General features: G+C 42.0%; 1 protein-coding gene across 2 annotated transcripts in view; it reads left to right on the top strand.

Moving 5' to 3' along the window:
* Nucleotides 1-16538, top strand: part of NEK11 (NIMA related kinase 11) — a 331532-nt gene extending 314994 nt beyond the window's left edge. For both annotated transcript variants that reach the window (XM_056520669.1, XM_056520670.1), the window contains exon 16: nucleotides 14074-16538. In XM_056520669.1, coding sequence (XP_056376644.1) covers nucleotides 14074-14281 — 208 coding nt within the window. In that variant the 3' untranslated portion in view covers nucleotides 14282-16538. The remainder of the gene's footprint in view (nucleotides 1-14073) is intronic.
* The last annotated feature ends 1668 nt before the right edge of the window (nucleotides 16539-18206 follow it).

Raw genomic sequence — 18206 nt, 5'->3', positions numbered from 1 at the left:
TAAAAGGTTGGTATATCTTGATTTTTCAAAGCATTTGATACAGTGTCACATAAAGGGTTTGTACATAAAATGGGAATGCTTAGGCTGGGAAAAAAATGTATGTAAGTAAAACAGAGGTGCATACTCTTCTTGCGTGACTGTTACACAGGGGTCAGTTCTTGGTCCTATTCTTTTTATTATATTTATTAATGACCTTGTAAAGGGATTATATATTAAAGTGTAAATCTGTGCAGATGATACTAAGCTTTGTAAAGTAGTTAATATAATAAAAGACAGTGCACTGTTACAAATGGATCTGGATAGGTTGGAGGTTTGGGCTGAGAAATGGCAGATGAGGTTCAACACTGATAAATGTAAGGTAATGCACATGGGGAGGAAAAATCCAGGCTAGGAATATGTACTAAATGAGAAAACACTGGGGACGACTGTCATGGAAAAGGACTTTGGAGTTTTAGTTAATAGTAAATTTAAATGTAGCGACCAGTGTCGGGCAGCTGCTGCCAAGGCAAATAAAATCATGGGGTGCATCAATAGGGGCATAGATGACCACGACAAGGAAATAATTCTACCACTGTAAAAATCATAATAATAAATAATTCAGACCACACATGGAATACTGTGCACTGTTTACAAAACATAAGTGTTAATGGGTGACCTAATAACTGTATAAATATATTAGGGGGCAGTTACAGAGATCTTTCTCATAACCTATTTATACTCAGGACTGCATGTAAAATAAGGGACATCCTCTATGTCTGGAGGAAAGAAGGTTTCTACACCAATACATGAAGGGGGTTTTTACTGAAAGAGCAGTGAGACTATGGAACGCTCTGCCAGAGGAAGTTGTCATAGTGAACTCAATAAAGAGTTCAGAAGAGGCCTGGATGCATTTCCAAAGAGTAATAATATTACAGGTTAAGGTCACTAGATTCTGGACTAGGGTTATTGATCAGAGATTTATTCTGATCACCAGATTTGGAATCAGGAAGGGATGTTTTTTGCCTTTCTTTTTTTTAAACTCTAGACATTTTTTTTCTTCTTATACAAACTACGTAACTATAAGTTATTATGTAATTAGTGTGCAAATAATAAAATAACTAAATTACAATCAGAAAATGGAAACAGATTATAAAAAAAGAACATGGTTTCAGTATCTGTCTGTAATCGGAAAATAATCTAGGCAATTCCCTTTAAGACCAACAACCAGCGACGACTCCTTACACATTGATTCCTAGATAATTAGACCTGATTGGTGATCTGTCCAGAGGGTTCAATAACAGCAAAGGTTCCAATAAAATGATCACCTGCACGTGCCTATTTTCAGCATGTCAGAGTCTTTAAATATAAGAAAAGAGGTGTAAAGTGGCTAAAGAAATGAATGATGCATTTTTTAATTTTGCACCATACTCATTTATTTTCACCATTCACATTTAGTTATGTAACTTTCATGTAACATTATTTATTTAAGAGAAGGAAGATAAATGCCAACCAATCATAAAATACACTGTGCAAATACCCTTGTATTATATGTATATAATATAGAATTTTTACACTAGAATTGTGTCACATTTCTCTTCATATTTTAAACTATTTTTTATTATAATTTTTATCAATATACTATACTGTATTACTTTTTTTACTTAAACTTTTTCTTAGAGAACCTACTAACAATACAAAGCCCATATAGTGTAAGTTACCTCAAACAACTGCCTAAGATTTGCACGGCCATGTTACCGTTCAGTACAGGTTTCAGGATTAGTAATAAGGGGTAGAGATGTCAATTTTGACCAATTTGTATAAATCTGACATAAAGAATATGATATGCGCCTTCAGTTGCAGTATGTATAGATAAACTCTCTCCCAGAAGCATTGTTTTTAAAGGTGAATATCGGCACATATGGTGGCATGCAGACTCCCTATGACACTAGAGCCACAGGGACCCTAGAAACCACCATGCCGTCCCAAAGTTAAATTGTTCATTTTGATAAAGATAATTATTTAAGATATCTATTTTTTGAAAATCCTATATTAGTTTATCTTTATTGTGTATGGTGTAAACTTGCTATACATAAGCCAGGTTTGGAGTATCACCTCATTTTCTAGTATTCCCTTCAGGTATTTCAAGTAGGACAGTAAAATATTTTATCTGCTGTAGGTTCTAAGAAGACATTTTAAGATTCCAGGTATATTTGACCTACATCCTAATCCCTTCAGAGATTCCTGAATCATAGGCATGTTGTATATTTATGTAAATATATGTAAAGTAAATCAGAAAGGATTTGATAATATAATTAAAGTGGGACTCATCATAATTGCTCATTCCCTTTGTTACGTTATTTTTATATAATTTACATTACATATGCTTTTATGTTTTCTTGCAGAGATATAATAGAAAGCCCTATTGCTTCATTAAAATGCCACTTTAATAGATATTCTAGAACACTACACAATTTATTAGGAGCCATAAAATAGACCAAGCAAAAAAGTGTGATCTGTTTAAATGTGGCCTACTTTTCCTTGACAGCCTCCATTACTTAAACAGGGATACTAGTTTGTCTGAAGAAATAATATACAAGATTTTAGTGCAAATATTTAGCTATACTCATGACTTCTACTATGTGACTTAAATTTATTTTCTTGATTTGATATTTATTTCTATGTTATGAATATTTTTGATGAACAAAAGTAAAAGCCTAGAGTAATTAAAAAAGTGGGCGTTTCCCAACAGGTATGATATCACTGAAGCCTGCTGGGGTACCACTTCCACCCTCACATATTTGCAGAGCCGTGATGAATAGAAAACCTCAAGCTCTGTGCAGCTTTCAGTGAGACTCTGTGCAGCTTTCAGTGAGGCTCTATGCATCTTTCAATGAGGCTCTTTGCATTTGGTCTCCTGCCAGGCTGGGAAGGGACCAAACTTACTGTATTAATTTCAGCAGGGAACAGAATAGAACCCCATAGTGGGAATTTTTTCTTTTACATTTAAAACTTATTTATGTTGATAATTTTAAAGCAAGTGAATGGGAAAGTGTCTGCTAATTACACAAGGAACACTATATTAAAAGTTTTATTGGGTGACAGGTACTCTTTAAGTCTTCCAGGGTCAAGGATGCCTAAGGCTTATTAATGCATGTGGCGAATGGAGGCTAGTCAGATCCCGTAAAAGTGCTACTGTAGCATACATTGCTAAAAACATTAATGGGGGCTATGGTAAAAAGGTGTGAGAACACAAATTGTACAGCAGGTTACTGCCTATAATGCAGATCAGTCAGAGTGCCCATAGCTATCTTGTGACCATAGGAACTAGACAATGTAGAAGCAGTAGATAACCTTGTCTCATGGATTATGTGAATGGTCCAGTTTGTGTTGGTCACTTACCTGGGAAAGAGATGGCACCAGGATGCATTGTGGGAAGAAGGCAAGCTGTTGTGATGCTCTGTACAATTTTCTGCTGAAAAGCTTGGGTCCTGGCATTATTGTGAATATAACTTTGATAATTACTATCTACCCAAAGTCTCATGCCAAAAGTTACTTGTGTGTACTGTGTAATATACATATATTAATCCCTTAAGGACCCTTGATGTACGCGTATGTCATGACACCCTGGTACTTAAGGACCCATGACGTACGCGTACGTCATGGAGAATTCCGGCCCCCGCCGCGCACCGGGCGGGGATCGGACTGGGATGCCTGCTGAAATCATTCAGCAGGCATCCCGTACAAATGCCCAGGGGGGTCATTAGACCCCCCCATGTCGGCGATCGCGGCAAATCGCAAGTGAATTCACAATTGCGATTTGCGCGATTACGGGTCATTCCGGGTCTATAGTGACCCAGAATATAAGGGGGATCGCGGTTGTCTAAGACACCCACGATCCCCCTGAAGGCATAGGAGTGAGGTGGCAGGGGTGCCACCCCTCCTATCCCTCTTATTGGTGGTCTAGACGGGACCACCAATAGCAGATCGGGGGCGGAGGGGTGGGGGGTTAACGTTCGTTTTCCCCATCCTGCCCACCCACAATAGGCGGGGCAGGACGGGTTACACATTTTAGGAAGATTTCTCTCCTTTTACTCCTTGTAAAAATTCGATAACTGGGTCTACAAGAACATGCGAGTGTAAAAAATGAAGATTTAGATTTTTCTCCTTCAATTTGCTGCTATTCCTGTGAAACACCTAAAGGGTTAACAAACCTTTTGACTGTCATTTTGAATACTTTGAGGGGTGCAGTTTTTATAATGGGGTCATTTGTGGGGTATTTCTAATAAGAAGACCCTTCAAATCCACTTCAAAACAGAACTGGTCCCTGAAAAATGTTGTGAAAAATTGGAAAATTGCTGCTGAACTTTGAAGCCCTCTGATGTCTTCCAAAAGTAAAAACATGTCAACTTTATGATGGAAACATAAAGTAGACATGTTGTATATGTGAATCAATATATAATTTATTTGGGATATTCATTTTCCTTATAAGCAGAGAGCTTCAAAGTAAAAAAAAAAAATGCAAAATTTTCATTTTTTCATCAAATTTGGGAATTTTTTTTACCAAGAAATGATGCAAGTATCGACAAAATTTTACCACTAACATAAAGTAGAATATGTCACGAAAAAACAATCTTGGAATCAGAGTGAAAAGTAAAAGCATCCCAGAGTTATTAATGTTTAAAGTGACAGTGGTCAGATGTGCAAAAAATGGCCATGTCCTACAGTGAAAATTGGCTGGGTCCTTAAGGGGTTAAAAAAATGTAAGCCTGTGCGTGATCCCATTATTCCCACCCTACCCCTGGAAGTTGTACACTGTACTGCTATCTTTCTTCTCCATGTTGTCAAGAAATTTTCTTGAACATAAATAGGATATTTATAAGTTCGTATTATTTATTTAGAAAATCCTTCCTATGTCTGTAAACATACATACAGATTGCCTGCAACTCTTGAACATCTTCTCCATTTTAACAGGGCATGGTCTTGCTGGCCTACATGTCACTTCTACCAAAATGGCAGATGTTTATATTTCTGGCACCTGCTTAGCTGCTGGCTGCGGGTGAGCCGGGGCGTCTCTTGGCACTGAGTAGCTGTCAGAATTGTAATTTCCGTGTGCATATTAAATCAACATTTGCCTCTGAGGTCACAGCTTAATTACTGACTCTGAAAGTGACTTTAAAGGAAAGCAGATCCTCTTCCCAACTGCTCCGAATGTTTAGGAAAATAACAGTGTGCAACTCTAATATTAGGCTGCTGTATAATTTCTATGATTTACATGGAAGTATTATTTATTGCTATGATATAGTTCCAATCCCACTTCCGTTACATTTAACTTTTCATTCTGCCTTCGATATTAGGTCATCTATTCTCGGATTGCTTTTGCCTACGTCAGGAATAATGTTAGGTAGCATTCTAAAAAAAGGAACTATATTATTTTGGTTCAGGAAGAAATACCCTTAGGCTATGTTCACACAGCAGAATTTCCGAGCGGAATTCCCATTGATTTTAACCCCTTAAAGGGGTACTCCGCCCCTGGCATCTTATCCAAAGGATAGGGGATAAAGTGTTACATCGCCGCGGTCCCACTGCTGGGGACCCCGGGATCGCGGCTGCGGCACCCTGCCATCATTACTGCACAGAGCGAGTTCGCTCTGTGCGTAATGATGGGCGATACAGGGGCCGGAGCAGCGTGACGTCATGGCTCCGCCCCTCATGACTTCACAGCCCATCCCCTTAATGCAAGTCTATGGCAGGGGGCGTGACGACCGCCACGCCCCCTCCCATAGACTTGTATTGACGGGGGCGGCCCGTGACATCACGAGGGGCGGAACCGTGACGTAACGATGCTCCGGCCCCTGTATCGCCCGTCATTACGTGCAGAGCGATCTCGCTCTGCGCAGTAATGATAGCGGGGTGCTGCAGCAGCGATCCCCGGGGTCCCCAGCAGCGGGACCGCGGTGATCTAAAATCTTATCCCCTATCCTTTGGATAGGGGATAAGATGTCTAGGGGCGGAGTACCCCCTTAAAAAAAAAAAATCGTTGAGCGACAAAATTGAAGAAAACATTTCATTTTGTAACTTTTGGGTCCTTCCGTTTCTACGCAGTGCATTTTTCAGTAGAAATAACACCTTATCTTTATTCTGTAGGTCCATACGATTAAAATGATACCCTACTTATATAGGTTTGATTTTGTCGTACTTCGGAAAAAAATCATAATTACATGCAGGAAAATGTATATGTTAAAATTATCATCTTCTAACCCCTATAACTTTTTTATTTTTCTGCGTATGTGCCAGTATGAGGACTAATTTTTTGCGCCGTGCTCTGAAGTTTTTATCGGTTCTATTTTTGTATTGATCGGACTTTTTGATTGCTTTTTATTCATTTTTTATCATATAAAAAGTGACCAAAAATACACAATTTTGGACTTTGGAATTTTTTTGCGCGCACGCCATTGACTGTGCGATTTAATTAACGATATATTTTTATAGTTCGGACATTTTCGCATGCGGCGATACCATATATGTTTATTTTTATTTTTATTTACACAGTTTTTTTTTATGGGAAAAGGGGGGTTACATAGTTAGTACGGTCGAAAAAAGACATATGTCCATCAAGTTCAACCAGGGAATTAAGGGGTAGGGATGTGGCGCGATATTGGGAAAGGGATGAGATTTTATATTTCTTCATAAGCATTAATCTTATTTTGTTCCAGGAATGTATCTAATCCTGTTTTAAAGCTGTTAATTGTTCCTGCTGTGACCAGTTCCTGAGGTAGACCGTTCCATAAATTCACAGTCCTCACGGTAAAGAAGGCGTGTCGCCCCTTGAGACTAAACTTTTTCTTCTCCAGACGGAGGGAGTGCCCCCTCGTCCTTTGGGGGGGTTTAACCTGGAACAGTTTTTCTCCATATTTTTTGTATGGGCCATTAATATACTTATATACGTTTATCATATCCCCCCTTAAACGTCTCTTCTCAAGACTAAACAATTGTAACTCCTTTAATCGCTCCTCATAGCTAAGATGTTCCATGCCCCATATTAGTTTAGTCGCGCGTCTCTGCACCCTTTCCAACTCTGCAGTGTCCCTTTTATGGACAGGTGACCAAAACTGAACAGCATATTCCAGGTGAGGCCGTACCAATGCTTTATAAAGGGGGAGTATTATGTCCCTGTCCCTTGAGTCCATGCCTCTTTTGATACATGACAATATCCTGCCGGCTTTGGAAGCAGCAGCCTGACATTGCATGCTATTCTGTAGTCTGTGATCTACAAGTACACCCAGATCCTTCTCTACCAGTGACTCTGCCAGTTTAATCCCCCTTAAGACATACGATGCATGCAGGTTATTAGTACCCAGATGCATAACTTTACATTTATCCACATTGAACCTCATTTGCCAAGTGGATGCCCAGACACTTAGTCTATCCAAGTCATCTTGTAACTTATGCACATCCTCTATAGACTGTACCGTGCTACAAAGCTTGGTGTCATCTGCAAAGATAGAAACAGAGCTGTTAATACCATCCTCTATATCATTGATAAATAAATTAAACAACAGCGGTCCCAGTACTGAACCTTGGGGTACACCACTAATAACCGGGGACCAATCAGAGTACGAATCATTGACCACCACTCTCTGGGTACGATCCATGAGCCAGTGTTCAATCCAGTTACAAACTAAAATTTCCAAACCCAAAGACCTTAACTTACCTGTCAGACGTCTATGAGGGACAGTATCAAACGCTTTAGCAAAATCCAGAAACACTATACCCACAGCCATTCCTCTGTCAAGGCTTCTACTCACCTCTTCATAAAAGCAAATTAGATTGGTTTGACAACTTCTATCCTTAGTAAACCCATGCTGGCTATCACTTATAATACAATTATCCCCTATGTATTCCTGTATGTAATCCCTTATTACAAACTTTTATTAGGGAAGGGGTTAAATGACCTTTGTTAACTTTTTTTTTCACTTTTTTTTTTTTGCAGTGTTATAGCTCCCATAGGGACCTATATCACTGCACACACTGATCTCCTATGCTGATCCCTGCAAAGCCATAGCTTTGCACGGATCAGTCAGATAGGGGCTCGATTGCTCAAGCCTGTAGCTCAGGCTTGAAGCAATCAATCGACGATCGGACGCCGCGGAGACAGGTAAGGAGACCTCCGCCTGCGTCCCAGCTGATCAGAACATAGCGATTTTATCGCGATGTCCCGATCAGCCCGACTGAGCTGCCGGGAAGCGTTTACTTTCATTTTCAGATGCGGCGGTCAACTTTGATCGCCGCATCTGAAGGGTTAACAGCGTGCGGCACAACGATCGATGCCGCGCGCTGTTAGCCCAGGGTCCCGGCTATGATTAGCAGCCGGGACCGACCCGGTGTGATGCGGGGTCACGGTGTGACCCCGCTTTTCACACCGGGGGTGGGCTCAGGGCTTACAGGTACGCCCTGAGTCCTTAAGAGGTTAATGAGATTCTGCTGCACTGTGCATTCTGCTGAACTTCCAATTCTGGTGTCTGTTCTTTCTGCAGATTCTGCTCAGAAAAGCATTGCCTTCTATGAGACAGCGCATTTCCTAGCAGTCCTAGTGCCTTGAAAAACATATAAATGTGCAGAATGTTCTCTGCACGTTTTCGGCCATGTGAATATGTCCTTAGGTATGTTTACACGGTAGGAAAATGTGCAGAATGTCCGCCCGGAAAACACAGGCGCACATGTGCATGATCCAGCTGGTGCTAGGATAGCACGGAAATGCGCCATTTCATATACGGCAATGCATTTCTGAGCTAAATACACAGAAATAATAGACGTGTATTCTTTCTGCGGAAACATCTGCCACGGAAATTCCACCGTGTGCACAGTGCAGCGGAATCCCATTGAAATCAATGGGACTCTGCTGCAGCAGAATGTACATGAACAATATTCCGACGGAATTCCGCACGGACATTCCGCCATGTGCACATGGCCTTAGAAGTCACTACTTATGGAATCAGTGGCCATGCTGGAAAACACCTGAAAAGATGACTCCTATATCCAGTCGTGCAGCTTAGGTTCATTAGAGCAGTGTTTCCCAAGTAGTGTACCACCAGCTGTAGCAAAACTACAACTTCCAGCCAACAGTGGTTCAGGCATGCTGAGAGTTGTAGTTTTGCAACAGCTGAAGGCACAATGGTTGGGAAACACTGCACTTGAGAATGATTGTCAGATGTTTCTCTGTACACATACCTTCAGAATTGTGAAGTGCTGCAATAATTGTGCCATTAAAATAAGTTGTATTATTTTATTTGTATAATTAATATTAATGAGTATTACAACATATTAGAGGAATCAAAACTAGTGACATCCGTACAGTCTAGGGGGAATCGGAAGCTAATTCATCCTTCTTCGCTGCCAAGATCACCATCGCCACAAGTCGGAAAACTCAGTCTCTCTCTTTGCATCTTAAATCTTGTATCCTCAAGGATTCTCAAAAAACTTTTAATGCCACTTGGCAATCGGGAATAACATATTTAGATCACATCAAATATGGTCAAACGTGGATTTAATGGTTCAGGATTACAACAGACATGGGGTGCTTCTAAACATAAGGCACTCACCCGTCATCAAAAGTCTTCAATTATTTAATTGCCCATAAAAACATTTACTCTGCCAGCATTTTACAACTGTATAATCAGTGACAGATGTTTTATGCACCTATGCGCATACTCAGTCAGACTGACTGTACTGTTGTGGAGTAAATCCGTGAGGCCGCTAAGATGAAAATATTGTTTTGCAAAGCTGAAAGCTGGCTGTGTCCTTAAAGGGATACTCCGGTGGAACTGGTGCCAGAAAGTTAAACAGATTTGCAAATGACTTCTATTTAAACATGTTAATTCTTCCAGTACTTATTAGCTGCTGAATACTACAAAGGAAATTATTTTCTTTTTGGAACACAGTGCTCTTTGCTGACATCATGATCACAGTGCTCTCTGCTGACATCTCTGTCCATTTTAGGAACTGTCCAGAGCAGCATATGTTTGCTATGGGGATTTTCTCCTACTCTGGACAGTTCTTAAAATGGACAGAGATGTCAGCAGAGAGCACTGTGCTCGTGATTCACCTCTGTGTTTCAAAAAGAAAATAATTTCCTCTGTAGTATTCAGCAGCTAATAAGTACTGGAAGGATTAAGATTTTTTTTATAGAACTAATTTACAAATCTGTTTAACTTTCTGGCACCAGTTTATAAAAAAAAAAGTTTTACACCGAAGTACCCCTTTAATGACCAAATGGGTGGTGTCTATCAGGGGTTAAACAATCTATAGAGACTACAGTAGATCATAGGCTGCACCAATGTGATCTTCCCATATTCTGTATCAGTAGATCATGTTGATTGAATTTTAGTTTCCCAGCTGCCTCGGAAGCATTTATTAGAAATGCTATCAGCCGGATATTTGCTTCATGCTATACATTTCTCTCAGCATGTTGTATATATATATATTTTTTTTACTTTACACTCTTCTACAGGTGTGTGTGCGTGTATATATGTATATATATATATATATATATATATATATATATGTTACGCCGAGCGCTCCGGGTCCCTGCTCCTCCCCGGAGCGCTCGCGGCGTTTCTCTCCCTGCAGCGCCCCGGTCAGACCCGCTGACCGGGATCGCTGCACTGATATTGCCGGCGGGGATGCGATTCGCATAGCGGGACGCGCCCGCTCGCGAATCGCATCCCAAGTCACTCACCTGTCCCGGTCCCCGGCTGTCATGCTCTGGCGCGCACGCCAGCTCTCTGAGATTTAAAGGGCCAGTGCACCAATGATTGGTGCCTGGCCCAATCACCCTAATTAGTTTCCACCTGCTCCATGGCTATATTACCTCACTTCCCCTGCACTTCCTTGCCGGATCTTGTTGCCTTAGTGCCTAGAGAAAGCTTCTTCTGTGTTTACCATTACTGTGTTCCTGACCTCCTGCTATTACCATTGACTACGAACCTTGCCGCCTGCCCCGACCTTCTGCTACGTCTGACCTTGCTCTTGTCTACTCCCTTGTACCGCGCCTATCTCAGCAGTCAGAGAGGTTGAGCCGTTGCCAGTGGATACGACCTGGTTGCTACCGCCGCTGCAAGACCATCCCACTTTGCGGCGGGCTCTGGTGAATACCAGTAGCAACCTAGAACCGGTCCACCGACACGGTCCACGCCAATCCCTCTCTGGCACAGAGGATCCACCTCCAGCCTGCCGAATCAAGACAATATATATATATATATATATATATATATATATATATATGTTACTCTGTATACAGATAGTGTCATAGCACTCTATCAGGGTTCTGGGGATTGGGGAATGCACCAAAGGAAATAAACAAAGGCGATTCTCAATACAGACTGAAATAATTCCTTGTCCTGGCATTCTCTGCTGTCTTCTTCCATGCCTTTGTAGTACATAGCATACGCTCATTATGTAAGCCCAATCTGCTTCTCAGTGTCCTATGGGGATGAAATATCTTCATGATTCTGGACATTACATGCATAATTCTTTCTTTATAGGTTTGGTGATCTGCATTTACCTTTTTAACTTTCTAGTTAATCAAATGCATCATAGCTGCCAATTGTTCTTGGCATCTATAGTGGCTATAGTTACTTAGTGAAAAAGAACATCATTTGCCTAAAGTATGCTTAGGGCAGAACAAGGATTCTTAAGGGTTTTACCAGCTCAGCTCTGACAAATGTGAATTAGACTGCTTCTTACACAAGTACTAAGAAAGCTGACAGACATAATGTTTAAAATATAGAAAAAGGAAAACCATGACCCTTAGGGATGGTTATATGAAAAGAATGCATGGACAACCAGCACTTGGTTGGATGGGGTCATAACAGCTTTTTAAGCCAACAGGAAGGGCAGATTGATCAAAGCTGGCTCTAGGGACCACACCAAGCAAAGAGGAAAAGTAAGATCTTCAATACGTGGCAGAAGGCATAACTTATTGGCTATTAGTGGGACCAAACTAATACTTCCATATCATATGCTTATGTGGAATGGAAAGGGTAAAGTGCTGAAAATGCCTGCCTTAAGGTTCCAAAGAAAAATCATTACAGGGAAGAACTGTGTAATAGTTCATATCCACACTGCAGTTTGACAAGTCGTAACAATGGGGGGATCCCTTCATTTACAAAAGAAACTATTGGGTAAGATAAGTGATAGATAAAGCAAAATTAATTTGCCTTTTTTAGACATAACTCTGAAACCTTTTTGGCAATTTTCTCAGTGTCAGACTTCATGTTGGACTTATGAAATAGCCTTCCTGCAGAAGTGGTAGCTGAAGGCTATCCTTCATATATAGGATAGGGCCAGAGACTAGTCATAGTAATCAGATAATATTGGGCAGATAAGATGGCCAAATGATTTTTATCTGCCAACACATTATTTGTTTCTATGTTTAAATTATAGGCCAAAAACAAGCCCCTGAGGAAATAAAAAGTGATTAAGAAACCAGTAAATATAAACCAAAACATAGCTGGGCAACAGCATCCTTATTGGGTTAAGATCTAAACACAGCTCCATTGCAACTAAGTTCACTGTACCCCTGAATATAATACTGCCACACACTATACCCCTGAATATAATACTGCCAAATGCTGTACTCCTGAATATAATACTGCCATACGCTCTACCCTGAATATAAAACTGCCACACACTGTACACCTGAATATAATACTGCCACATGCTGTAGGTACTGAATATAATGCTGCCACACGCCGTACCCCTGAATATAATACTGTCATACGCTGTAGCCACTGAATATAAAACTGTCACACGCTGTACCACTGATTATAATAATGCCACACTCTGTAACCCTGAATATAATACTGCCATACGCTGTAGCCACTGAATATAAAACTGCCACACGCTGTACCACTGATTATAATAATGCCACACTCTGTACCCCTGAATATAATACTGCCACATGCTGTACCCCTGAATATAATACTGCTGCACACTGTACCCCTGAATATAATACTGCCACACGCTGTACCCCTGAATATAATACTGCCACTCGCTGTACCCCTGAATATAATACTGCTGCACACTGTAACCCTGAATATAATACTGCCACACGCTGTACCCCTGAATAAAAAACTGCCACACGCTGTACCCCTGAATATAATACTGCCAGAGGCTGTACCCCTGAATATAATACTGCCACATGCTGTACCCCTGAATATAATACTGCTACACACTGTACCCCTGAATATAATACTGCCACACACTGTACCCCTGAATATAATACTGCCACATGCAGTACCCCTGAAATTATTACTGAAGCACGCTATGCCCCTGAATATATTACTGCCGCATACTGTGCCCCTGAAAATATTACTGTCGCATACTGTACCCCTGAATATAATACTGCCACACGCTGTGCTCCAGGTATATTACTGCCACATGCTGTACCCCTGAATATAATACTGCTACACACTGTACCCCTGAATATAATACTGCCACACACTGTACCCCTGAATATAATACTGCCACATGCTGTACCCCTGAATATAATACTGCCACATGCTGTACCCCTGAATATATTACTGCCGCACACTGTGCCCCTGAATATATTACTGCAGCATGCTGTGCCCCCAGTTGAGAATACCTGTTGTATATGGTTTTTAGAGTCCCCATCTAAGTGAGAACAAAGTACGTTAACCTACTCCCAGAGGGTGTAAAAGGAAGATTTAGAAATAAGGAACGGATGGAACAGGACTCTCGTATTGGAACTCATCGGGTCCTGAACAAACAGCAGATGCAGGAGGTGTGGTAGGAATCGCAGCTGACATCACTGGTGGAACATGCTCCAGGGTAGCAGCCCTGTTATTTAACTCTGTATAGAGACACAATCCCTAATGAAAATAAAAACATAGCTATAAGAAAGTCAATCAACAACTGCTTCTTAATAGTTTACAGTGATAAAGACCTTACAGGTGAAAACCACATGAAAGGATAATGAGAATATGTAACAAAGATGTGAGATTACATTTTTTTTTATATAAACTTGTTTGATATGAAATATTATAATATATTATTATTATTTTATATGTCTTGTAGGTCCGCTATACAAAGTATGGGAGCAGAATCTTTCGAAAAGGTTTATACTTACCTCAAAACGGCACGGCAGAGCAATACCAGAGAAAAAGAGGTGAAGAGGCATCTGGAGACTCTTGTTTCCAGGGCTAGTGAGTGTTTTCTGGTGGACCAACTGCTGTACTTTGAAGAAGAGCTCTCGGCAGCCTCATTAAGACAAGTCACATCCTGATATTGAGATTCCTCGGAGGAGTAAAGTCATCCACAGGCATGTGTTACTAGATGATCCTGCTCAACGTGCTACAGATTGTACAGCTGCATGCCCTATGCTGCCAGATATTATTCCATTCACAAAAGAATTCAGAAGACAGATATTTGAATTTCTGATGTATTGCTTTGGTTTATTGGATACAACAGTATTACATAGCATTACAGTTAAACTGTATGATATTGTATGAAATTGTATGATCATGGGGACCTGTTATTTGTGAGGTGAAACTACTACTAGTCCTCTCCAGAATCCAAAAGTCAGTCTTTGATCGACCAGACTTTCATGGGTATTCAAATAGGTAGAGAAGGATAAGCAGTTGCCTGATACCTCTGATAATGCTTAAAGGGATACTCCACCCCTAGGCATCTTGTCCCCTAAGGATAAGGGGATAAGATGTCTGATCACGGCCCCGCCCCCTCAATGCAAGTTTATGGGAGGGGGCATGATGGCCGTCACGCCCCCTCCCATAGACATACATTGAGGGGGCATGGCTGTGACATCACGAGCGGGGCCCGGCCGTGACGCCACGCATCGCCAGTCATCCGGCACGGAGTGAAGTCCGCTCCGTGCACCGGATGTCTTGGGTGCCCCACCACTTTTATGAAGAGAAAGGCATACACACCAGGAAGATCTCCCACCATATATGCCAATAGATTTTTGCAGGGCTTTTTAAATTGAAAAGTACAATTGATTATACTTTTTAATACATAGTATAGACCTGACAAATACCGCCTGAACATGAGAAAAAAGGATACACTTTTGGCTTATTGGGCTTATGTTGGTAATAAGCTATAAACACATCTGGCATATGCATGCTTTGAGCATTTCCTGTCAGAGGAGAACATGTACAGTGGTCCCTCAACATACGATGGTAATTCGTTCCAAACGAGCCATCATTTGTTGAATCCATCGTATGTTGAGTGATTCGTGCAATGTAAAGTATAGGAAGCTGTACTCACCTGTCCCCGCCGCTCATGATGGTGTCCCCGGGCCTCCGCTGGGCTCTCCGCAGTCTTTTCCAGTCCTCTGCTGTCTTCTCCGGTCCTCTGCTGTCTTCTCCGGTCCTCTGCTTTCTTCCACAAGGCCTTACTGGGCCTGCGTAGCGACGTCATTACGCCGCTGCGTACGCCATTCCTATTGGATGACGTGCGCAGCAGCGCATTGACGTAATTGGAGAGGGCCGAGAAGACACCGGAAGACCAGCGCTGGACCCGGTGGGCACCCCGGAGCATCGTGGAGGGGTAAGTAATACTTACCGCACCACACGGGGAACATTAAGCCCCGACATAAAAAAGCATTGTATGTCGATGCTGACATCGACATGCAATGGCCTCTGAGAGGCCATCGTATGTCGATTTGATCATATGTCGGGGCCATCGTAGGTCGGGGGGTCACTGTATTGCAGACGTGGCCTGAACACAGTCTTAGGGTGCACGTTTTCACTGTACGGGTGCCGGATCCGGCTGGAGGAGGGGAAAACCATGCGCTCCCGTACCCCATCTGGACCGGCGCTGAAATCCATTGACTTTAATGAGCCGACCAGAGTCACCGTTTTACTCCGGTCGGCTAATTTTTGACCCGTATCCGGCTTTCTGACTGGACCTATAAACGTAGTATACTACGTTTTTAGGTCCGGTGAGAAAACCGCATACAGGTCAAAAACAAGCCGACCAGAGTAAAACGATGACTCCGGCCAGCTCATTCCCCTCCCACAGCCGGATCCGGTACCCGTACAGTGAAAACGGGGTGTGCATGCACCCTCAGTCTTATAGAGTTAAAACACCCTGATGAACAGTACATGCAAAATGTTTTTCCTATTTGTCAAATATATTTGTATCTATTCATTTTTCATTCAAATCAATACATATACTTACTGTATGTGCGTATATATTGTTACTTTATCAGGTTTCATATTTGTCTTTTATGTTTAATTTTACATTAGTTTGTACGGTAACCATGTGTCTAGAGAGTTGCCTGTATATTCCTACAGACAGTAAAAAAAAAACAGCCATTTTATAAGTAAAGCCATGACAGTATGGCCTAAGCATGATTAATTATCTACATGTAAAGTGTTACTGTATGAACTCCCATGAAATGTGAAATGCTTTATAACATGGTGATAAACTGTCAGATATTCCCTGAACACTCCAGATGCAAACATTTATGTCATGAATAATTTGTCACTTCAATGTACATAGCAATCTGTAATACAATCATCTAAAAGAACTCTTAGAGTTATTGTCTGTTTTTTTTAGCTATATGATTTTATATATATATATATATATATATATATATATATATATATATATATACACACACACACACAGTACCTTTCAAAAGTATTCACCCCCTTGACTTTTTTCGTATTTTGGTGCCTCACAACCTGGAATTAGCATGGTGTTACGCCGAGCGCTCCGGGTCCCTGCTCCTCCCCAGAGCGCTCGCGACGTTCTCCTCGCTGCAGCGCCCCGGTCAGACCCGCTGACCGGGAGCGCTGCACTGACACTGCCGGCGGGGATGCGATCCGCATAGCGGGACGCGCCCGCTCGGGGGTCGCATCCCAATCTTCTTACCTGTCCCAGTCCCCGGCTGTCATGTCCTGGCGCGTGCGGCTCCGCTCTCTAGGGCGCGCGCGCGCCAGCTCTCTAAGATTTAAAGGGCCAGTGCACCACTAATTGGTGCCTGGCCCAATCAGTGTAATTAGCTCACCTGCTCCATGCCTATATTACCTTACTTCCCCTTCCCTGCATTGCCAGATCTTGTTGCCTTGTGCCTAGTGAAAGCGTTCCTGTGATTGCCTTACCAGTGTTACCAGACCTTCTGCCGTTACCCTTGACTACGAACCTTGCCGCCTGCCTTGACCTTCTGCTACGTCTGACCTCGCCTCTGTCTAGTCCTCCTGTCCCACGCCATTCTCAGCAGTCAGCGAGGTTGAGCCGTTACCGGTGGATACGACCTGGTTGCTACCGCCGCAGCAAGACCATCCCGCTTTGCGGCGGGCTCTGGTGAATGCCAGTAGCAGCTTAGAACCAGTCCACCGGTACGGTCCGCGCCAATCCCTCGCTGACACAGAGGATCCACCTCCAGCCTGCCGAATCCTAACACATGGATTGTTTGAGGAGGATTTTGATCATTTAATTTACAGAAAATACCCACTACTTTGAAGATTTTTATTTTATTTATTGTGAAGCAAACAATAAATAGGACAAGAGAACAGAAAAAGTCAATGTGCATAACTATTCACCCCCCTAAAGTCAATACTTTGTACAGCCACCTTTTGCGGCAATCACAGCTCCAAGTCACTTTGGATAAGTCTCTATGAGCTTGCCACATCTTTCCACTGGGATTTTGCCCATTCCTCCTTGTAAAACTGCTCCAGCTAATTCAAGTTGGATGGTTTGCGCTTTTGAACAGTATTGTGACCACATATTTTCAATTGGATTGAGATCTGGGCTTCGACTAGGCCATTCCAACACATTTACATGTTTCCCCTTAAACCACTCAAGTGTTGCTTTAGCAGTGTGTTTTGCTTCATTGTCCTGCTGGAAGGTGAACCTCCGTCCTAGCCTCAAATCCTGCACAGAGTGGTAAAGGTTTTGCTCAAGAATATCCATGTATTTAGCACCATCCATCTTTCCCTTAACTCTGACCAGTTTCCCAGTCCCGACTGTTGAAAAACATTCCCACAGCATGATGCTGCGACCAATATGTTTCACTTTGGGGATGGTGTTCTTTGGATAATGTGTTGGATTTGCACCAGACATAGCGTTTTCTTTGATGGCTGAAAAGTTCAATTTTAGTCTCACCAGACCAGAGTGCCTTCCTCCTTACATTTTGGGAGTCTCCCACATGCCTTTTTGCAAACTCAAATCGTACCTTTTCGTTT

The sequence above is a fragment of the Hyla sarda genome, chromosome 5, assembly GCF_029499605.1.
Source record: "Hyla sarda isolate aHylSar1 chromosome 5, aHylSar1.hap1, whole genome shotgun sequence".
Taxonomy (NCBI): Eukaryota; Metazoa; Chordata; class Amphibia; order Anura; family Hylidae; genus Hyla; species Hyla sarda.
This window is presented reverse-complemented; position numbering and strand designations above follow the sequence as displayed.